Source organism: Panthera leo, chromosome B2, assembly GCF_018350215.1.
Source record: "Panthera leo isolate Ple1 chromosome B2, P.leo_Ple1_pat1.1, whole genome shotgun sequence".
Lineage (NCBI taxonomy): Eukaryota > Metazoa > Chordata > Mammalia > Carnivora > Felidae > Panthera > Panthera leo.
The window spans coordinates 44,384,823-44,408,480 of record NC_056683.1 but is presented as its reverse complement, the minus strand read 5'-3'; the positions used below and the strand labels follow the sequence as shown (position 1 = coordinate 44,408,480).

The following is a 23,658-nucleotide window of genomic DNA, read 5'->3' as shown; positions in this document are numbered from 1 at the left end:
TTGCAAGTATTCTCTAACCTTTTCCTTCTTTGACTGACAAGATCAAATAAGCCACAATTTGTCTTCTCGACGCATCTGTGTAAAAATTTCTCCTAATCTTTGAAGGTTCATCATTAGCTATGAAACTCGTCCTTGGCTTCTGCTCCTCTTATGTATTTCAGCCAAGAATGAACCAAAGATTCGGGCAGTGATGGGGAGGTGAATGTGTGGCTCTCTTAGAGGGTCACAATTTTAATAAGAGCTAATTGGGCACATGTTTATTATGGGGTGAGCTCCATGCCAGATGGAGTCAAGCCATGCGAAGTGAAAGAAATAGTTCCTGCCCTTGAGAAGCTTACAACTGGTGAACCAGACATGCTGTAATACAGGAAATTATGAAAGGACATTCCAGTTTATATATTGTCTGGCTTGCTGGTGGGTGGGTATGTGTTGGACCAAATACATCTAGGATGCCAGACACAGAAACAGCCTGGAGACCATTTGGAAGGGCGATGAAGAGCTGGAGATATCTCTGATTTTACGTTCTCCTGGGCAAATTTTACTTTTGTTGAGTACCCATCATGTTCAGGACACCAGAGGTACACAGCGAGAACTAAGAGCCCATGCTATGTGTGTAGGCTAAGGGCAAAGGAAATTAACAGGATGACTCTTCCTGGAGGACTTCAAGCCATGCGTAGTTCAGATCTCAAAATATACGCGTGTCAGTTGAATGGTGTTGGAAACACCCTGACTCATTTCTCTGAGTCAGGACCGTGGCTTTATTGTCTGGATGTTGCCAAGGCCCCCTGCTAGATCTCCCTGCTTCTGTTCTAGACAGGTCCTGAGCTTAGCCTGTGAATCTCTCAAATGGCCAGAGGCCACTGCACTTAGACCAGAAAGATCAGTTGCCTTCCTTCTTTAAATGGTAAAGTCATAGACAGGGAGCACCATGAAGCGGGGCAAGGCTGATGTGCCAGCATCCACATAGTCCTGTTATTGCCTGTAAATGTGGAACTGTCCGCCATGCTCCCTCTCTGCCCACCACCCTCCCCGCCCTCCCCCCCTGCCCCCCACCGTGGTGAATTCTCACAGGTTCCTGTGCTTTCCTTTCAGTTGCCTCAAGCAGAGTTGCAGCTGAAGAGTACACTGTTGATGTTGAGATCAGTTTTGAAAACGCCTCCTTCCTGGAGCCTATCAAAACTTACTTGAACAGCCTCAGTTTCCCAATTCAAGGGAACAGCACTGACCAAGCCACCACCACCATTTTAAGCATTGAGGTGACCACAGGTGAGTCAAAGACCCGTTGCTATAGAATGGAGGGTTGGGAATATCAGGAGAGGAGCTGTCCGAGCTCCTTACTGTCACAGCAAATTGCAATTCGTAGGCAAGTGACGTGACTCAAAAAGGCCTGATGTGTGATTTTATGACTTCACGGCCTTCCAGAATGCAGCCCCTCTTGGCAGACTCCATAGCCAGTTCCTTATCTCAAATGGGAGCCAAATGTTTGCTTGGTGGTTTGTGTATTGGTTGTCACAAAATGGTCCCAAGATATTTCCAGGTCCTTCACAACAGGCTACTTGGTCCCATCCATCTGGGTAGTCAGTGGGTACGGCAAGGACTGGTTCAGGTATTAATAAAGAGCAAGTTCCCTTCATTTTGGCAGCATAGGTCAGGAAATGGGAACCAGGTACACACCTGGATTTGGCCGTGCGACGGGATTTTATGGTCACTGCCTCCCTTTTGAGATTATGCGAGCTGTCCTATTTCTCAGGCACCATCACCTGGGATGCTATGATATGGGAGTCCCCCTTGTCCCAAACAAAGTTATTGCCTTGCAAACACTAACAGATTTGGGGTTTCATGATTCTAAAATGGAGGCAAGAATAAAATTCTTATCTTTTAAGAATTTTTTGAATTATATTTCAAATAGTTCATCAGCATCAGTCTATGTATTCCAATGTTTATTCCTTTGATTTTGAGAGAGAGAGAGAGAGAGAGAGCATGTGAATGGGGGAGAGAGGCAGAGAGGGAGAGAGAGAGTTTTAAGCAGGCTCCACACTCGGTGGAGCCACCCAGGTCACCAAGTGAGCCACCAAGCACCCCAATCCAATTTTTTATTCTTTTTTTTTTTTTTTTTAATTTTTTTTTTAAGTTTATTTATTTTTGAGACAGAGAGAGACAGAGCATGAACGGGGAAGGGTCAGAGAGAGGGAGACACAGAATCCGAAGCAGGCTCCAGGCTCTGAGCCGTCAGCCCAGAGCCCGACGTGGGGCTCGAACTCACGGACCGTGAGATCGTGACCTGAGCCGAAGTCGGACGCTCAACCGACTGAGCCACCCAGGCGCCCCACAATTTTTTATTCTTAATATATGCTAGCTGAACCCGAAATGGCTGCTTCCTAGCTCCCTCTGGATGCCCTTCCCACCCATGCTGTAGCAAAGGACTACATCAGTGTCCACAGATTTACTAGAGCTTGGGTGCCTCTCCTATTTCAGGAACAGTGATCTGATGACTTTCCTTTGGGTAGTCACTCTTAGAATAGACAGCTCCCCATGACATGACTTCGATCGAGTTTTAGAAATAAATTCAAAGCCCTCTGTTTTCAGAGCATTTTCCAATGTCCCCAGTGGGATTAGAAAGTATTTGGTTTGTTTACGTGTGACTAGAAATGTAACAGGCACAATTTTATTTGTACTCTGTATTTGCTGTTTAACAAATTACCCCAAAACTTAGCATCCTAAAACAACAAACATTTATCGTACCATACAGCTTCTGAGGGCTAAGAATTCAGAAGGAGCTTAGCTGGGTGGCCCCGGCTCAGGGTCTCTTATGAGGGCGCAGTCAAGCTTCGGGCAGAGTAGCAGTCCTCCGAAGGCTCCACTGCAGCTAGAAAATCCCCTCTGAAGCCCACTCACATGGTTGTTGGCAGGACTCAGCTCCTCACTAGCTGTTGACTGGAGACTTGCTTCTCACCATGTTGGCCTCTCCATGACATGTCCTCATGCAATGGCAGCTGGCTTCCCCCCCGGAGCAAGTGGTGAGAGACAGACATCACCGAAGGAAGCCACAGCGTCTTATATCCTAATCTCACGAGTGATATATCATCACTTCTGCCATGTTCTGTTGGTCACACAGACTAAGTCTAGGGCAACATGAGAGTGAGTGACAAAACGGTGTTAATAGTCAGAAATAGGGGTGGTCAGGGGCTGCCTTGGAAGCTGGCTACCATACACTTTGTGTCCAGAAATCTGTCTATCACATTATTATTGTAGGCATCCGCTGTAACAGTCAGAGCAGTCATCCTTCAGACGGCCATACCTAATAGCGTGGTGATGTGTACGGGAATCACACGAATCTCACGTAGTACTGTTGAACTTCCCAAAGGGCAATGTGGAGTCAAGTTAGAATTTTCTACAGAGTATAAATACTTACAGTCTATACATGTAAAGGTGGCGAGCACCTTCTCTCTCCTCACTGTTCTGGTTGTTGATAGTCTGCAGACCTACCGGAAATGAAATCTGGTGCTCGTGTGAGACAGGCTATAGGTGGCCTCAAGAAAGGTGTCTCCACAATCTCACTTGTCAAGAGCATGATGGCTTCCCTGCAGGGCATCGTTGCAGTTGCCTTAAAGGACTACCTCCCAAGGGACCTTTTTGCCAGCTCCAGGGAGGTAAGTAACTGTTGATTAAGTGTTTGTTTGTTGGTTTGTTTGTTTGTTTGTTTGTTGAGTGACCGATATCAACTCAAGCAAATGTTTCTCGGTCCTGTGTGTATTCAAATGCTAACATGAGATTTTGAAATACTGCCCTGTGATTATTTCAGCAGATGTTACCCTAAGAATGTCAGTCCGACTCAATGTGGGCTTTCAACAAGACCTCAAGAACTCTTCCTCTGCTCTCTATAGGTCCTACAAGACTGACTTGGAAACAGCGGTAGGTTTTGACCCCAAGAACCTCTTAGCCAACAAGTTCTTTGGGCTGGACTGAATCTGTTGCATTCACCAAGGATAAATTCTGTCAGAGTTTATAAATATGGGCATCAAAAATATTCCTAGATATCTGGGATGATGAATTACGGAGTGTTCAAATCCAACAGTGTGCAGGGGATGATTTTACGTCATCTCGACCTATAGGTGGAACTTCCTCCCAGGGTAGAATTGATTCAGAGAAGACTTGGTGTCATCAACCCACTGAATCCAATTCAGGTCTAGAAGCACCTGGTGGCGCATTTCTATTTGTCTTCCCACACTTCACGGATGAAGCCCTAACGTCTTTTGGGTAGATCAGCCCAAGGCTGGCACCGTGGTTTCAAATCATTCCACATTAAAGGTCATGAGGCATTCTCAAGACAGATTTCAATTTACTCATATAAAAATAGAGAATATTCCCGGAGTATTAACTGAGTGCCAGACACTACTCTAAGTGATTTACACTGGATTAATTCATCTGAACCTAAAGGCTTTGCTTGAGTGAACTCATTTGCGATAGAGCGTCCCAGTTGGTGTGGTACAAATTATTACAGGGGGGCTGAGATAATGACTTCCCTTAACTCTCTGGGCAGCCAAGCCCCTGCCTCAGGCCAGGAGCAGCCTCTGCTTACCCTTGGAAGCCACATGAATGAGGTTTCATTTTCTGTGGGTGCCATGTTGCAGCGCCGAAGGGCTCTTGGACATCTGATGTGCCTATCTGGCATGTGATAGCACTACACAGCGTGAGAACCTTCCGCACACGCTGCACCCTCAATTATATGCTTTTGAGGGAAGAGAGAGTTCCATATTCATCTTTGGATCCTACCAACCCAGCTTCCTGGCACGGTGCTCTGCACCCACAGTGCTTTGCATGTTGCATCTACTGGTAAATGTGACTTGAATCAAAATGAATTCCCTGGGGTGGGTATTCAGAGAAACCTCCCCATTTTCTCTGCCAGGCATTTCCCTGAGCGAGATTTTTGGCACATTAAATCTGGTGTCTGTTTGCTTCTTGGAGAACCCAGGCTGACATAGGTCAAGAGGAATTACTTCTTCAAAGTTCTGTCAGCGTTAGCCTTAACAAAATATACAGGAGAAAGTTTTACCTGGGATGATAAGAAAAAATAATGTGCTTTTTCTCTGCTTTCAACCTTTTGACTTATCTCTCACTGGACCTTGATACATGACACTTGTCTTTCTTTGTTTTCCAGTTCTGGAAAGGTTACAGTATTTTACCGGGCTTCAAATTGGTGACTGTGACAGGGTTCAGGTAAGAAGCTGTAATCGGGTCATTCCTGCCCAACGGCAGAGACCACTACGTTAGTGAAGAAGAAACAACCCATTAGAGGGGCATCATCTAGAGCAGTTTGGTAGAAGTGGAGACAATGCTCAATTGGTAGGGCGCAAAGAGGGAGGCAATACTGAGAACAGAAACTCACTCCTCACAGGTATACCCACTTAAATGGAAAATGAGCCCAAGACTTCTGTTTATTCTGTGCCTGCAGGAGTTCTGCAAACAGATAAGGGATAAGTCCACAGACTAGGGAGTTCCAAAATATAAAAGTGAAAGAATGTCATGCATGATGCTTTATTCAAGAAAAGTTGTCCAGCCAGCCACGGGCACAGAGTTGCACGCTGCTGTGTAAATGGCTCCGCCTGGAGTTGGGCTCCACGGCAGCCCTAAGGAGGTATGCACAGTGTTTCAAAAAGTTAGATGCCAATTTTAACAACGAAGAATGTTCACAGAAACATTCGGGATTCTGCTTCAGTTGACATTCAGCATATCTGGTAACCTCGGGCCAGCATGGCTGTGTGACAACAGTCTCTGCACTGTGGCTGTGACCCTATGACCAACTTGTGTGGTTCACTTCACTCATTCCCGTCCAGCCGTTTTGCTCACTTACGTTACCTGCCTGCAGACATTTGAGTGTGCAAGCCTTTGTCGCAGGCTTTCAGCTAGAGCCTGAAACCGGGTTGATTTGAGTGAACCTTTGAAGATAAAAAGTACCCAGGCTGTGCTTGCCATTTTGTTTTCCCATGTAAATAAACCATAAGGATCTAGACTCTTCCAGGTCAGTTACTGCCTTACTGAACCGAGTGGTCTCCATCCAGGCCCGGAAGTGTGGTTGTGACATACGAGGTCAAGACTACAACACCATCACCTGAATTGATGCGTAAAGCAAATGATCAAGTAATGCGGAACCTTAATCAGACCTACAAAATGGACTACAATTCCTTTCAAGTAGTTACTAGCAGTAAGTAGGACATCTCCACGTTTTTCCTATACATGGATTCTATTTAGCTATAGCAATGGTATTTATCATTATGCTTAAAACCAGGAAATTACATTACAGTGTCCTCCATGGGGAGAGGCTGTCTGGTTCCTGGCACAGAGGCTTCCCATCTGAGGCACCGTTACAGATCCTGCCAACCAGGCTAATGTCACTGCAGTTGGGAAAGGGGTTGCAGGGGGGAGAGATTTTGCAAGAGGGTCCCAGAGCCATCTGGGTCGATGGAGGGCTTTGTTTCATTTCGTTTCGTTTTTAGTCAGAAGTCTGGGGGCGCCTGGGTGGCTCAGTCGGTTGGGCGTCCCACTTCGGCTCAGGTCATGATCTCACGGTCTGTGAGTTTGAGCCCCGAGTTGGGCTCTGCGCTGACAGCTCGGAGCCCAGAGCCTGCTTGAGATGCTGTCTCTCCCTCTCTCTCTCTGCCCCTCCCCTACTCATGCTCTGTCTCTCAAAAATAAATAAATGTTAAAAAAAAAATAAAAATAAAAAAATAAACACATAATCGGAAGTCCCACATCATCCAGGCGCCTGCATGGCTCAGTCAGTTAAGCAGCCAACTCTTGATTTAGGCTCAGGTCATGATCTCGTGGTGCATGTGATCAGGACAGAGCCCTGAAAGCATGGAGCCTGCTTGGGATTCTCTCTCTCCCTCTCTCTCTCTCTGCTCCTCCCCCACTCTCTCTCTTGCTCTCAAAAAAAAAAAAAAAAAAAAAAAGTCCCAAAACATCCAAAAACTAACATTGGAGTGGGGTTGGGACATTCATGAAATGCATTGATATTAAACAATTGATACTGTTATTTTAGAGAAGTAGTTCTTGAAGTATACCCCCCCCCCCCAAACCAGCAGCGTCAGCATCCCCTGGAACTTGTTAGAAATACAAATTCCTAGGGCCACCGCAACCAACCAGGGCGATCTGTGTTTCCACAAGCCCTTCAAGTGATTCTAATGTGTGAGAAAGTTTGAGAACCTCTGCTTTGGATCCCATAGAGCAGTAGTGAAAATCCTGGGATTTTTAAATGCTTTCCCCCATTTTACAAATGGGTACAGAGTTGTGTTCTGGTGTGTTACCAGGTGGGTGGACCTATTGTCACTTGGGAAATAGAAAGGAGAGAGCCAGCTGGGCAGAGATTCGGCAGGCAAGAATTTGGAGGCAGATGTTCTAGATAATTCTAGTACGTGGTTCCAGAATAAAGTCTATGCCTCTTCAGAACCACGCTGCGTCCATTTGGGGAGGACTCTGAAAGGTCAGTTGCAGGCGCCTCTGGGAGACAGGGCACAGGGGTTAGGCCTTCCCCACGACAGATTTACACTGCTCGTCTTTACATTCTCCGGTAGTTTTAGATGCCAGGTCATTTTCAAAAACAAAATGTTAAAAGAGATATGCACAGTGGTAAGAAAGTGCTACAACCGAAGCAAGGAGAAAAGAAAAATAACAATTGGAATAAATAAGGCAGCAACAACACAGGTGAAAACTGGAAAACTGAAGGAAGAGGAGTGAGTGGCCTAAAATTCAGACTCCCATGGAAGGCAGCCAGCCATGCCACCCCTGCCTGACCCCCAACACCACCCCCCCAACCCACACAGGTTTTGCCTTGAGCAAGTCCCTGTATTTATGGTTCTGAGGGCCGAGGACAATATCGGCCTCTCGCAGAGGTAAGCTTTGGTTATGATTACTCTCTCCTCCAAATTTCAGTTGTGTTGAGGTTAGCCAGCCACTTAAACGAGTTTTACTGGTTAGTGGCTGACTGCCGGTCCAGAAACATGGTGTTGACAATGCAGTTCACAAAGGCACTATGGAGTTTGTGCCTTATTCTTCCAAAGAGCAATGAAGCCATTGCGAACGGCACTTGACCCTGCTTCTACAGAGGGTTTACATCCAGAATTATCCTGGGATGTGCACGGACTCAGACCAAGAAACACGAACCTATGTCATGTGCAATTCCACGGGAGAGCTCAGACATCATCCTGCTTTCCATAGTGTTGGTGGTATTTACCTAGAATATAAATATCCAGAAGGTCAAGTGACTGGGTGTTTGTTTTTAACTTATAGTTATATTTGGAGGCAGAGGAGAGGAACAGAACCAGAAAGAAAAAGAGCCGAACGAATGAGTTAGTATCAGGAACTTATTTTAAACCTTTATGAACTGCAAAGGGCACGGGGCAATGTTCAGAACATTTCCATTTATTTGGTGGTATATTAATCCGCAATATAATCAATGTTTGGTTAATTAGCAGGGTCACTTAACCATAATGTTCCTTTAATCACTGCCGATAGATTTACGGTCAATTCCACATAACCACATTCTACTGGCAGTCTTACTAATCATTATTATTGGCGACAATGATAATGAAGAGAGACATTGTTATTGTGTCTTTCCTGTGTTAAGCCCAGAGGGTTACAAATATTTTGTCTTCATATATCCTGTGAGATAGGTACTATTATCTCCATTTTATAGGTGAGGAAATGGAAGCTGAGAGAGGGTAAAGAATGTGCTCAAGAACACATAGTAAGTAACATAAGTTTGTATGACTTCAGAGTCCGTTCACTACATTAAATATTCACAGAAGGCCTGGCTTCTTAACAGTTAAATGTGATATTTTAAAATCTTATTTAATTCAGGAGCCTAACAAAAGAGATAAGAAATATTTAGATACCTTGATATTTTGACTGGAACATCATAGCTCCCCAAATTAATTTTACGGTGTTTTGGTCCCATGTTTACAATATGGAAAGGGTCTGGCCTGAGCCTGACGCCCGTGTAAAAGAGGCCTCATACAGCTTCTTCATCCAGCCCCTCTGATTCCCTCAACACGTAGAATTCATGAAGGACATAGAATAAGAAACACGGCTTACAGGGCATAAACTGCATGTTGTGTGAGCAAAGGACAGCCATAAAAAACACGCACAAAAAATAGTAAATGTTGTGTTTTATTTCTACCCGTAAAATGACTTCATGCCATCGTTCTCCAGAATTTTACTATGAAAACAGTAATAGGTACCATTCCCCCAGATCACCTCCCATGATAGCTCTTGCTGCTACTGTTTCCCAGACAAGGGAGCTGCGGCTCAGAGAGGCTTAGTAAATTCCCTAGGGCCACACAGCTATGTGTGGCACAGAACCAAAATTCAAATCTGGACCTGTATGTCTAACAAGCTCTCCTTCTTACGGGCCTGTGGGTATTGAGTCTTTAAAAAAAAAAAATCTTAACAGACTATTGCAAGAAATTATTTTTTCCCTGTTTATAATTCATCGAAGACATAGGACAGAGCATTCAGTGGTGTGGGGTATTTGTTATCAGCAGGAAGCTGTTGATATTATTGAGTCAGTAGCAAAGAAGCTTGATGTTTAAATTAGCTGGGGTGGCTTTTTTAGCAGCAAACGAGCAATTTTCCACCAGACTCTTTGAAATATTGAAAAGAGCTTTGAAATTCCTGTTACTACCATTGAGGGTTCTTACTACCATTTCCATTACTACCATTGTGCAAAGATTCCGAACTGGAAGCCATGTCCCCGGTATCTGGTAACTGGTAAGTCTCTGGGCCTCAGACACCAGCAATCCGGGCAAGGAATGAGGAGGATGTGTTGCCTCATTCCAGACAGCACCATGGACCCATGTGGTGGGGGCATCTGGTGGGTAGCGTGAATTACATTCATTTGCTTTGACATCTTACTACCTTTTCTTTGGGTTTCCAGATGAAACTAAGTTCACCATCGTGCCAGAAATCATTTTTGAAGGGGACACGGTAACTCTGATGTGTGAAACTGAAGTTTTGTCCTCTAACGTGTCCTGGCACCATGTCGAAAGGCACTCCGACATCCAGAACAAAAGCAGATTCTCGGTTTACACCTTCGTGCTCAACAACATGACCTCAATATCGCGCCTCACTATTTACAACATCACTCAGGGGGACGCAGGTGGGATTTCATCCAATAACTGGTGCAGGGAAAGGAACAAAAAACTCATAAAGAAACAAGCCGTGGAATGTGTATATGGTGTTTTCCTCTCTGAAAAGAAGTCACCAGGCTCAACTTTTCAAAATTAAAAATGAATCCCATGGCATATGCGTAAGCGAATATAGATAGCATTGGAGACAAAAACAGGTTTCCACATTTACCAAGGGCTTATGAGTTAGAAAGTGAGAGGAAAAGCTGACTTTTGTTTTTAATTTTCAAAAACTCTTAAAGAGCTTTGTTGAGACATACAATAAGCTGTACATACTCAAAACTTGTACAGTTTAACAGTTTAACAAGTTTTGACATATGTATAGACCTGTGAAACTACCACCCTCGTCAGGACCATCGCCCTCCATCACCCCCTGCCCAGTTTTCTTGCATTCTGTTGTAATCTCTCCTTCCCCCAAAACAACAGAAGCAGAAGTTTGAAACCTGACATTCTAGAATTTAATAACCCCGTTGTAACCCAGATGTGAATGGGGCAGTGGGGGCGGGTACCTCTTTTTCTCTGACTGAAAAGTTGGGTTGCAGACCCACGGGTCCTGTTCCATCTTTATTGATTCTGATTTTGCCGCAGAGTTAAATAGAATGCCCAGATCATCCACAGTCTTCTAACTCTCCTTGCTACCTCTTCCATCCCCACACATTTTTTTTTCTTACCAGCAAAGACTGAGATTTCTGCTCCTTCCTTAGAACATCTCTCTACTCATTTAACTTGCGGCATCAGAAATGATCTGCATTGACTTTCTGCACTTCCTGAATGTGTCTTCAGGGTTGTTTAGAGCAAGTCTTGGATGCTTTTGCAAACGATGTTTGGCGAAATACTGTCATGACACACGAGATGAGGCTATCATTCTTCTAAGGAAATACATATACATGGCCATAAAAAATGCATTTGTATATTCTATGCAGGTGAATATATTTGCAAGCTGACATTAGATATTTTTGAATATGAGTCCAGAAAAAAAATGGATGTTATACCCATCCGAATTTTGGCAACTGAAGAAATGAAGGTGACGTGTGATAACAATCCTGTATCTTTGAACTGCTGCAGCGAGATTAACGTTAATTGGAGCATGGTAGAATGGAAGCAGCAGGGGAAAATAAACATTCCAGGTAAGGATGTTAGATGCCCTTTTGCATATACACTTTTGCCTCTTGGCCAAGTAAAAATGGGAGAGGCACTGGGTAGAAGAGGAAATGTCAGACGGCTGTTTTTTCCCAAACTTCACACTGTGAAAAAGTACTAGGATTAATGCCAGCTCCAGCTTCGCTATTCTAGAACATTCCAAAAATATATGCATATAACTGTCATGCTTGGGTGGTAGACAAGATCCTGGCAGAGAACACCTGATGACTTTGGACCATAGTATCTCCCACTTGTAAAAAAGGCTGCCCCACCTTTTTCTCCTCTTCATCTTAGCAAAGAACTAAGGATGAGGTCACTGGCTTTGCTTTGGAGCCTGACTTGGAACTTCTCTTTTCTGGTCTCTTCTCCTGGTGTCTGTCCTTCTCATGCCTCCACCTCTATATTCAGATCCTTCAGTATTACCTAATTCTGTCTCTCTCTCTCTCTCTCTCTCTCTCTCTCTCTTTTTAAAATCTCTCTGTGTAGACCTGTGTGTCTCTCAATTGTTCCATGTCAATTTCTGATCCCCTACACAGACCCTGTTTTGTATAACACTTTATGATTAACCAGTTTTGAAAATCTGTTATGACTTTTAATCGTATTTAACCTTGATCACACACTTGACACTGGCTTTTTTTGCCTCCAATTTGCAAATAAGGAAATTGAGGTCTACAATGACTTATTCAAGTTTGTCACAATAGGAAAGAAAGAAAGAAAGAAAGAAAGAAAGAAAGAAAGAAAGAAAGAAAGAAAGAAAAGAGAAAGAAAAGGAAGAAAGAAAGAAAGAAAAAAGAAAGAAAGAAAGAAAGAAAGAAAGAAAAGAAAGAAAGAAAGAAAGAAGGAAAGAGAAAGAAAGAAAGAAAGAAAGAAAGAAAGAAAGAAAGAAAGAAAAAGAAAGGAAAAGATTCACCTCAGGTCTGATTTCACAAGACCAGTGTTTGCCTTGGCAAAACTATTTTTCCCATGCCTGATGAGCCAGTGCTGGAGTCGGCTGATCTGGCAGAGTTTGTTCTGAAGCAGAAGATTGCTTTTTGTCTAGAAACTTCATGTAACAAGATCCAGTCCTTCCCTTAAGAAATGACAGTTTTATGTGTTCCTTTTTAAACTAAAAAAAATCATTAAAGTAAAATGTGGTTTTACCCATCAGCGTGGCAAGGCTCTATTTTACAAAGCCTTTGCTACCAGACGATATTAAGTTATAAAAAAAAAAGACAAAACGATGATGAATTTCCATGCACCTTTTCCTGAGCACATCTATTTGCAAAGCACATTTCACCTGCCCCATTTGTATTTCACTTTAAATACTCCCAAGAATGGGAAAGGCATCTGGTAACTGCTGAAAATGTTGACACATGATACGTTTAGTCACTTCCTTGATTTTTCAGGAAGAGGAGGTGTAGGCAGGCACCCTGGAGGAATTGCCAGATGGGAGAAAGACCTTGCAAAGTTCCCTTGGTACTGACTTCATAAGCTTTCAACTCTGAGAGGTGAAAAACCTTGCCCTCTGGCAGAGGAACCAGGAAGCCTGTAGTACAGATGCACAGGGACCTCTCTGTGGCTGCCACTGCTTCAGACATTCCTAATACCCAGTGCCGGTCCGACTGCAGAACAATGGCTTTCCTGCCACGGGGCTGGCCACCTGGGGACCTGTACCGTCTGTTCTCTGATGAACTTAGCCTCTGCCCCCAGCACCTTACCTTCCTCCCCGTGCCCCGCTCCTGAAGTTCTCTCTCTCTTTCTCTCTCTCTCTCTGTCTCTCTCTCCAAATTCCATGAGGTCGTCAGCACCCATCTGTCAAGGTCAGTAGGAAACAGGCAAGCAAAATAATTCACTGGAACTCAGGTGGGACTGAAAGTACTGCCTCACGTCAGAAACAGGTGCATTTCATTTTCAAAACCCAAGGGATAAGACAGCAAGACAGTGATCAGCCTGGTAGAATTTCTAGCGTTAAGAAGGTGGTCTTCGTAGAACGCGGAGGGCTTTTTGGAGCTTTTCAACTCATCAGGCAGCAACTGATGATATAAATGGTAACGGTACAGAGGTAAGAGCATCAGTACTGCTCCTGCCGCTGGTAACAGTAAAGGTACTCACAGTTATTATTATCAGTGCAGCGTCTAGTCTGCCTGTATGGCCTGCATGGAAACGGATTGACAGGCTGGGGGAAGTGACGAGCAACAGACTTGGTAGCCTCACTGTGGCTCTTATGTGGTGTGATGACAAAAAACAACAGAGCCATGGGGCGCGTGGGTGGCTCAGTCGGTTGAGTGTCCAACCTCGGCTCAGTCATGATCTCGCCGCTTGTGAGTTCGAGCCCCGCGTCGGACTCTGGGCTGACAGCTCGGAGCCCGGAGCCCCCCTTCCGATTCTGTGTCTCCCTCTGTCTCTGCCCCTCCCCTGCTCGCACTCTGTCTCTCCATCTCGCAAAAATAAATGAACATTTAAAAAAAAATGGGAGCCTTAATTCCCTCCTGGCTCACAAGTTACAGCCATTCCCAAATGAGTTCATAAACTTCTTCGTGGCCCTGCCTACCACATCCAGTGGCCCATCACCATGCGGAGTATTTAGAAAAAAACTGAATCTTTATAGGAGGGTGCCAGTTCCCTCTTGGCTGACAGACATTGGATGACATTAGAGGGAACAGCTTTAAACTCCACAGTCCCCTTTCTTGTGTCTTTTCTTCTGATTGCTCTGCTGAAATGTTTAAGCATATATTATTCTGTGTGCTTGTGTGCTGTCCCAAATGGATTTTATTTGGGGTTGTGTGTTTTGTTTGTGTTGTTTTGTTTTGTTTTGTTTTCGCACCCAAACAGGGCGTCAGTGAGAGAGAAAGAAGGGAGACTGGTTGTTTTTCTTTACTGAGTAGAAACCAGTCTTGTGGCTTTGGAGTCCCTTCATGACGTGCCACTGGAGGTAGGCTGGCTTCAGGGTCTGAGGCAAGACCTATGTAGGGAAGCAGCTGGAAGTAGCAGATAGCATCATGAGTGGCTGTGCTCTCCGTTCCTCTGCACGTGGGGTCACCCCAGGTGTCTGTGAAAAAGACCAGCTGTCAGGGCTCTACCCTAGAGCAATCGTGTCAGGATCTCTGGGTTTGGGATCCAGGCAGTGGCATCTTTTCTTGAATTTTGCAGGAACTTTTGTTGGGCATAGGGGAGTGAGGACCGTGTCTTTAGCCTAGTTCCTCATTTTGCACACAAGAAACGGAGGCTTTCTGTGTGCTGCCCCGTGTCTCCCCGAGAGTAGCAAGGGATGCCCCATCTCACCAACTACTCTTTCTCCTCCATGTTTCTCTATGTGTTCCTACGGATGCCATGGACAAATCCGATTTTATTTTATTTTATTTTATTTTATTTTATTTTATTTTATTTATTTTATAAATATTTTATTTATTTATTTATTTATTTTTATTTTATTTTATTTTATTTTTAATTTTTTTCATGTTTTTTAAATTTATTTTTGAGACAGAGCATGAGCAGGAGAGGGGCAGAGAGAGAGAGGGAGACACAGAGTCCAAAGCCAGGCTCCGGGCTCCGAGCTGTCAGCACAGAGCCCGACGTGGGGCTCAAACTCACAAACCGTGAGATCGTGACCTGAGCCGAAGTCGGACGCTTAACCGACTGAGCCCCTCAAATCCGATTTTCAATAGTGATTCCTCTGCTTGTGGGAAAGCCCACAGAATTGAGTACAAGAAAAAGGGAGAACTTGAGCCAAGCCGTCTGTCCTGAAAAAATCCTCCTTATGACCCGTGCTCTCCAGGACGATTATAACCTACTCCCGAAAAGCTGCAATCCCGTCTCTGCCGCGTGCCCTCTTCCTGACGCCGGGCAAGTCGGGTCACCTCACTGATCGCACTTTCATCTGTTAAATGGTGATGACGCTACCCATTTTTACAAAACTTTGTGGATGTTTGCAGTATGTAAGACAGTTCTGAGATGTTTCAGAGGAATAAGCCAGAAGATGTTTACAACTGAGTGGGAGTGGAATGTGAGGAAATGCAAGTAATTAAAGATGGCTTTAAGACCTTTAATTCTGGGAGCTGCCAATGGCAAGAGAAGAAACAGAAAATGTGCAGGTTTTGTCCAGGAGAAGAAAGGTCAGCTCTTAACTGAACATGTTGAGTTGGTGGTACCTAAGATGTGAAATCGATGCTTGGGAATCTGTTTCTAGAGTTTCCAACAAGAGCGTTTCTCTTACAGATAGAGTCAGGAGCCATCCACATGTAGAATCTAAAATAGGAATCGTGGGCTTGCATAGATCTGAGGGTTGATGTGAAAGAACAGGAGGGAAAATTCAAGTCACAAGGGAGGGGGAAAAAGATAAAGGATGGAATGAGGTCCTGGGAGAGTTGGGAGAAGGGAGTTTTCAAGGGCCAAGTGGAGAGGTGAGCCTTAGAGCTGACGCTTGTGCCTCTGAGCTTGGAGCTAATCCAATCAAGTGGGGGAAGATGGAGATCGGTTTGGAGTTCGGAACATTTGGGGGACTGGGGGTGAAAGCTGGTTATGTGTTAATCAGAGTATTTCAAACATCAGTGGTCATCCAACCAAGGCTGGAAAAGATGCATTTATGCTGGAGCTTATCAGAAAGCTTATCGTTTTCCTTGGTTGTTGGAAGATTGGACAGTATTTGAAGAAGCCTGATGAGGATGTGGTGGTAGGCAGGGTTGGAGGAGAGGGATGGAAGGAGGGAGGGAGTTAGAGAGTCGTTAACAGGAAGTAAAGATGGAGAGAGAGAGAGAGTGAGTGCAAACCAGGGAGGGACAGAGAGAGAAGGAGACACGGAATCCGAAGCAGGTTCCGACCTGTCAGCTGGACACAGGGCTCGAACCCACAAACCATGAGATCGTGACCTGAGCTGAAGTCAGACGCTTAACCAACTGAGCCACCCAGGTGCCTCAGGCAGAGGAGGTATTTTGAAGGGGAAACAGCTGGTAACCCGAGAAAGCATGAAGTCGCAACTTCCACGGAAACATACAGACTCCTAAGAGGGTACACGTCATGATGAAACATTTCTCCAATGAGGCAAATATCACAGGCTCCAGGCTTCTTTCTCCTTTCAATAATAATAGTCTAAATAATCTGACATCTTTTTTCCTTGCCGTTGAAATCATATCCAAACACCTTGCTTCTCTCTCTCCGCCCAGAGCAGTCTAGTGACTTTCTCAACACTACCCTGCTTGTAAGTGGTCACCACCGTAACAATCCTCCTTCTCCAAAAAGAAGAAAGCTGACTTAAATAATAACTCCTCGGCACTGATTTGGCCTCTTTGCTCCTAAATCAAATAGTCACCCAGCGATGATAGCAAAACAAACAAACAAACAAAATGCTTGTGTCGCTGCAGGAAACCCTGAAACAGACACAGATTCCGGCTGCAGCAGATACACCCTCAAGGCCGACGGGAGACAGTGTCCAAGCAGACTGGGTGGAATGAGGGTCACCTATGTGTGTGAGTTCATCAGCGAGCACGGAGCCAGAGGCAGTAAGAGCATAGAAGTGACATTCACCTCTGTGGGTAAGGACTCCTTCACTAGGATCTTTGGCTTTGCACCTCAAGCCAAGGGCCATCAATCCCCTGGGAATATCGAGGAGCAATCAAGCAGGGCCTCCCCTGGTAGTGGGGGTGTGGTTGGGGTAAATCACTAATGGGAGACAGAAGAGGATTTCCCTGTCTACCATTTAAATGCAGATGAAGTCATGTTTTCACTCTTACCTGAAAGTGAAACTTGCGAAACTTAACAAAGACCATGGGGAAAGGGAAGGGAAGGGGCAAAAACAGTTTCAAACAGAGAGGGAGGGAGGCAAACCATAAGAGATTCTTAAATACAGAGAACAAACTGAGGGTTGATGGGGAGGCGGGTATGGGGAGAAGGGAAAATGGGTGATGGGCATTGGGGAGGGCACCTTGTTGGGATGAGCACTGGGTGTCGTATGTAAGCGATGAGTCATGGGAATCTCCTCCCGAAACCAAGAGCACGCTGTATACACCGTATGTTAGCTAACTTGACAATAAGTTATATTTAAAAAAAATAAAAACTAAATAAATTCAGATGGAGTCTTTAAAAGAAAGGAGGATGGGGCTGTGAAGACATGGCTGCATGGAAGGCCAAGGCCTGCATCGTCCTGATAAAGCAGGAAGTGAACTGGGAATACAGTTTCAGGCTTGGATTAGTTCTGTTTAATCACTGAATTTCTAATGAGGGTAGCGCCCCTAATTTTCCCCTTTCCCCCCATAATCCTATCCTCCCTCCCTTCCAGTAGCCTGGCTCACTGCCTACCACCCTTCACCTGCTCTGGCATCCTTCTCTCCCACTCCACCTGTTCTAGAGAGGATGTTGCAGAAAGCTTTAAAAATCTGATACTTTGTGGTTATTTTACAGTTGTCATGAGTCGTTTTTAGCCTTTTGACTGAGTTAAGCCTCTTAAAAGTGTCATTTCTTCTCCCCATACAATAAAACGTGATAACTTCACCCCTATCTGCAAAAAAAGGGGCGGTCAAACTTGTTTTTCCACCCATCTCACAAACACACACACACACACACACACACACACACACACACAAACCCAAAAAACTACTTAGGTCAATCATCAGACCCCTTTGAACAATTTGGAGAAAGGTTCATATGAACAATACTTATTAGTCTCATTCACATTTTCTGCTCTTATGACTTAGCATTTTTACAAAGATCAAGACTATGTTTACCTGAAAACATTACTGCCATGGATGAGTTCGGGGGTCTTTTGAGCAATGATTTGCAATTGTCTATAGTGGGAGCAGTTATACACTTCCAGTTTTGGCTCTGAGTTGTGTTGATTATGTGGGGTTCAGGCTGTCTTAGAAACGTATTTAGACTTCACGGAAAACCACTGGTCCAGTAGTTTGGACCTCACCTGAGAATCAAGAGGAACAGATTCATGGTTCCGTGGATCCATGGTTCCTACCTTTCCATTCTCAGAAACCGCCAAACTGTAGAAAAGCATCTCTACCTGAGATCCCTACAGCCAATGAGGGCAGGGGGAGGGACACAGCAATCCATACTTATGGAACTGAGGGACTGTACCTGAACGTTGGGATCCCAGCTTCTAAAGGGCACAATGGGGAGCCCTGATTTCTTTTGATTGTGACCAAGAGTAAGATTTTACACTGATTGAAAAAGGAAGCTGGCATCAGTGGGCTCAAGGCATGAAACTGTTCGCTTATGGAAGATCAAAGTGAATGGCATTTTGAAATGTCAATGACACGCTCAAAGAGGAGTGGAAAGAGAGAAGCAGGGGCAAACACAGTGGAATGTTCATGTAAGCTCTTACATTTGTTAAGGGTCCGGTTAACATTTTTGTTGAAGAATTCCTCATGAACACATGGGTTAAGTCAACACCCCTAAGTATGCAACCTTTTGCCCTGCTGATCATCAGGAAATAATTCCAGCCACAATGGGAAAGTGCACGAGCTCCTAAGGCATGTGATGGAAATGAGTACAGTTCAGAGCACCACCGGGAACAGCCTAGAAACCAGTAAAGCCCAGGAACAGCAAGGTACCAGTCCCGCATTGACACAAGTAGAGTGAGGACGGCCCACACTTTCTGTCTCTGTCTGAAATTTCACTCGCGTGTCAATGTCACCAGCAAGACTAAACATTGTGCCTGTTGTTGGTTTTTCTTTTGTCTGTTTTGTTTGCATTCTTTCAGCCAACCTAACAATAACCCCGGACCCAATTTCTGTTTCTGAGGGGCAAAACTTTTCCATAAAGTGCATCAGCGATGTGAGTAACTATGATGAGGTATACTGGAACACTTCTGCTGGAATTAAAATATACCCAAAGTTTTATACCACGAAGAGGTATGCTGGTGGAGCAGAGTCAGTACTCACAGTGAAGACCGTGACCCGGGAGTGGAATGGTGAGTGAAAGACCCTGGACCCCACTCTGCTGCCGGGACCCCCGGAAACACCCTATGAGAGGCCCCTGGAGGGCCTATGTCATCACATTTCATGCAAGAGCCCTTTAGGGGAAGATGTCACTATCTCCATTTTACAGATGTGGAAACTGAGGCTCAGAGAGATTCACAAATACACCTAGGCTTCTACATCTTAAGTTGCAGAGACAGGATTGGAACTCGTCTCCAATTCAAGAGCCTGTGCTCTTGCCATGAAGTTAAGAGGACTGCTTTTAAAAGTAGTTTCACCAGACTTTTAGAGTTTTTCACCCAATCGTGATGTAAAAAAAAAAAAAAAAAAAAATCTAGGTAAAGGATTTATATGCCTGGTTCCAAAGAAGGGAGCATTTTTATTTCCTATTTATCGCTACACATTATTCATGTTGGAAAGAAATGCAAATATTTGGAGGGGAAAAAAGAGAATTTGATAGAATGGTTGTAATAATAGCTGACATTTAATGAGTCCTTAGTATGTGATAGGCACAGTGCTAAGTATTTAAGTGGGTTAGTTCAATTAAAACAATAAACCTAGAGGATAGTGGTATTAGTGTCCCCATTTTAAAGATGAAGGAACTGAGGGCCAGTGAGTATAAGTAAAATACCCAAGGTTATACCTCTGATAAATGGCAGATCCAGGGTGAAACTGAGACTGTCTGGCTCCAGTGGCCGACTCTTTGTTGACGGCTCTACTCTGAAGCCTTTCATTAACCATAAAGTTAATCAGTCCAGGTCCTCCAAGTCCCAGGTCATCTCTATTTGTCCATATAAGGCCTGGGCAACATCGTAGAAAGAGCTAGTCATTGTTTGGCTGGACTTGGTAGAATACAGTCAGGAAATGGGAGTATTTTTCTCTCACGCTGGACTTATATCTACTCTGTCCAACTGCTCGTTCCTACTGAGAAGCCGTAACTGAGAAGAAGCTATAGCTTTTCCAGTCACATAAACTATTTAGCAGTCCTATACTCAGGTACTAAAAAAAAAAACCTATTGTCGTCTGAACTGACTACACTTTTATTTTATGTTGAATTTAAGCTTCCCTTCCTCCCAACAGAAATTGAAAGGGGTTTATTCTCGGTCTTTGTTCTAGCTGTTTTTCCTCTGGCCAGTTGCTGCTCTGGCCACCCCAGAGTTGGGGCAAAGAGAGGGAATGTAAAGAAAATCAAAGGGTCTTACTGAGCTATAGGTACTGTTATAATCTTCCTGCACTGTCTTCATGGCACCTGTTCAGGTGGTGGTTCATCCTCTGATGGGCTCTGCCATAAAGTCCACTGGGAAAAGATCCTCTCCAGAAGCTCAACCCAGGTACTGTGCACAGTCTATTCTGCCTCACCAAGCAGAGGGTCACAGGCTACTCCCGCTGTAGCCTTCCTTCTGTACTCTGGCAAAGCCAGCCAGCCTCTCATCGTTAGACTTTTCTAGATAGGAGTCAGGCATCATACATCTAACTCCAGAGCCCACAGATGAAGCCCCCTCAAGAATTTTAGCCTACCCCTGCCCCTCCCACACTCTTTAGTGGCGTCATGGTGCCCTGGAACCTGAGGAAACCACTCACTCAGAGATGGGGAGAGGAGACATCACAACACCTCAGTGCTCCATCTGGCTGACAACTCCCCTCAAAGAACACCCCATCTCAGCACACGCCAAAACTCCCATCTTTCCCCCTGGGTTAATAAAAGAACTTTGGGGGTAGGTATTGGGAAAGAACCTGGCTTCAAATGCAATTCCACAGCCAACGGGCTGTATAACTTTGGATAAGCCACTTAATTTTATTTGGAGTTTTATGTAGGCTATTGGTTGGTCCTTCAAATACATAGAGAACCCAGGAGGAGAGGTGATCAAACATTCCCTTGTCCAATGTCCAGAGGAAGGTATGATGTGCCCTTGCCCGTGCTTGACAGGGAAATTTAATCCTCTTCTTAACCTTCCCAGCAAACGCTATTTTGGAGCAGTGACTACACTCCATCTCATTTTTGTTTCCTTCTACTCAGGAACCTATCATTGCATATTTAGATATAAGAATTCATACAGTGTCGCTACAAAAGATGTGACTGTTTATCCGCTGCCTCTGGAGCCAAACATCATGGTTGATCCCTTGGAAGCTACAATTCCATGTAAAGGTTCCCATCACTTCAAGTGTTGCATTCAGGAGAATGAAGACTACAAAGTCACTTTCCAAATGGATTCCCTATCCTTTCTTGCAGGTAAGACAGTAATTGCTGCATTGTGAGGCACACCTCCTTCATGTGGAGTCTAAACATCTCATCTTAAAAGAGAGGTAAAGAGATATGAAGACTGCATCAGAGACAGAACGTAACAGAGAGAACCCCACAAAACTTTAATACCTTCTGTTTTGCTGTGTGACCCATGGCTTGTTGGTTTGTGGCAAAATCTTGAGGCTCTGTGAGGGTGAATGAAGCCCATTGGTTTTACTGGGAGCTGTCGCAGACAGTGCTAGAATACTTTCACAGGCCTTCTACTTCCTCAGTACATCAGACTAGAAATTCTGGTGGTCCCTCCCCCCACGCTATGAATCAGCATGCTTCAAAAGTACCTCAAAAATCCTTTTAACTATGCACAGTTGAGCATTCAAGAAAGTAAGAGGCCAAGAGCATAAAGAAAAAAAAAATAGAAATGTTTTAGTACCTCTGGGCCTTCTCTGAAGGCATCTGCCAGTGTCAGAAATGCAGCACCTTGGGTTTTAAGGCTCTGAAGGACATTCCGGAAAAGGCCTTACTCTCTAGGCAGTATCTTAAGGCACCCTATATCACCAGCACAATGTCAGAACCCTCAAAGGGTGAGATGCTCACTCAGTAAGAGGATAAGCAGAAAAACAAAATTTGTCTGCCAGAGTTAAGAGCTTAGCCTCATTTCTGGGTGGGCAAAAGTTTCCCCTAAGAATTATAACTGTCTTGCCCCCACTCAGGTTTGGGGTTTGAATTTATACTACCTATGGGGTCCAGGAACTCCACACTGAAGAGTAACTAATTTAAAGTGGCCTACTGGTAGCACCCAATGGTACCTGCCAAAAAAATGCAAATCCTCTAAGGTAGGATGTACCCTCAATCCATGGACCTCAGGATTTCTACAGATTAAGGTCAACCAAATATGAGCTCACAACCCCAAATCTCAAAACACAGACACCTTCGTGAAGGATTTACAAGCTCAATTCATTCATTCGTTGAACAACTATTCATAGAGACATGCCCAATGCAAAACACTATAGTAGTCAATTAAAAGAAGACAAAAGAAGGTGGGGCACATATATTAATATCTAGCTGGAAGTGTTCATGTCAAAAAAGACAATGGATATAGCATTACATTTCTAAAATGAGCAACTCAGATCAAAAGAACACTGGAAGTTCAGAAAAGCAGGACCCAATTAAGATGAGAATTTAGAGAAGGCTGTATGGTAGGAGGGTCTAGAATCAATCTGGATACTGAAGTATTTAAACATTTCAACATTCTATGTTTAACATGTGTGCATTCAAGGCTCTCTGTGTGCCAAATACTCAGCTAGGCATTGGGAGATGCAATGATAAGTAAGACCAGATACCTTCTCTCCAAGACTTTATGGTCTAATGGAGGAGACAGGTCCATAAAGAGGTGATTCTAAACCAATGTGGTAAAGGAAAGACAGAATAAATGCACAGGACATGCTGGGATTTGGACAGGCAGAAGGAGGAGAGAGAAGCTGAAAGGCATTCTGATTGTCCAAACTGTACAGGCACAGATTTGGAGTCATGAATGGTAGAGGTAAAGGTGAGGTGAACACAGTGTAAATGTGGGCTGACTTACTTCTATGCTAGAGGCATTTTTAAACCCATATCAAAAAATGAATGTGGCACATTCCTTGGAAAAGTCTGGACACACATATCCATATTGGATTATCTGAAAAAAAATGTGTTCTTTGGAGACTCATCTTGTGACTTAATTCTTTCTATAATTCTATCTCAGAAAAAGAAGTTAATGGAAAGCAAGTGTGCTACAAATATAATTTCATGGCAAGCTCAGTTTCCTGGTGTCCAAAAAAGTTCAACATATTTTGTCACTTTACCAATGCTGCTAATAATTCAGTCCAGAGTCCCTCTATGAAGCTTAACCTGGTTCCTGGTAAGAGCATTTTAAATTATTTTAAAACGTTATAGTCATGAGCAAGGTATTCATTTAGTCATTCATTCCTTCATTCATCCATTCAATAAATATGTATTAAGCACCTTCATGGGGCAGGCCTTGGGCTAACGGTAGGGGATTTGAAAAGAACTAAGCCATGTTGACTGGCCTCAGGCATAGGGAAAAGATGGAGGTGATAAAAAAATGTTATTACATCTAATGCAGTAAGGGCTGAACTCGAGAAGCTGTGGGAAGTCCAAAGAGGCTTCCAGGTTTAACTCTCCCAGTGATGGTAGGGAGCAA

General features: G+C 44.2%; 1 protein-coding gene across 5 annotated transcripts in view; it reads left to right on the top strand.

Annotated features, from left to right (window-relative positions):
* Positions 1 to 23,658, top strand: part of ADGRF5 (adhesion G protein-coupled receptor F5) — a 98,117-nt gene that overhangs the window by 61,417 nt on the left and 13,042 nt on the right. For 2 of the 5 annotated variants that reach the window (XM_042938986.1, XM_042938987.1), the window contains exons 4-15: positions 1,093 to 1,266; positions 3,474 to 3,650; positions 3,803 to 3,912; positions 5,159 to 5,217; positions 6,060 to 6,202; positions 9,932 to 10,153; positions 11,105 to 11,308; positions 16,658 to 16,828; positions 18,727 to 18,846; positions 19,000 to 19,209; positions 21,234 to 21,446; positions 23,200 to 23,355. In XM_042938986.1, coding sequence (XP_042794920.1) covers positions 1,093 to 1,266; positions 3,474 to 3,650; positions 3,803 to 3,912; positions 5,159 to 5,217; positions 6,060 to 6,202; positions 9,932 to 10,153; positions 11,105 to 11,308; positions 16,658 to 16,828; positions 18,727 to 18,846; positions 19,000 to 19,209; positions 21,234 to 21,446; positions 23,200 to 23,355 — 1,959 coding nt within the window. The remainder of the gene's footprint in view (positions 1 to 1,092; positions 1,267 to 3,473; positions 3,651 to 3,802; positions 3,913 to 5,158; positions 5,218 to 6,059; positions 6,203 to 9,931; positions 10,154 to 11,104; positions 11,309 to 16,657; positions 16,829 to 18,726; positions 18,847 to 18,999; positions 19,210 to 21,233; positions 21,447 to 23,199; positions 23,356 to 23,658) is intronic. The other 3 variants (XM_042938988.1, XM_042938990.1, XM_042938989.1) reach the window with 3 other exon arrangements.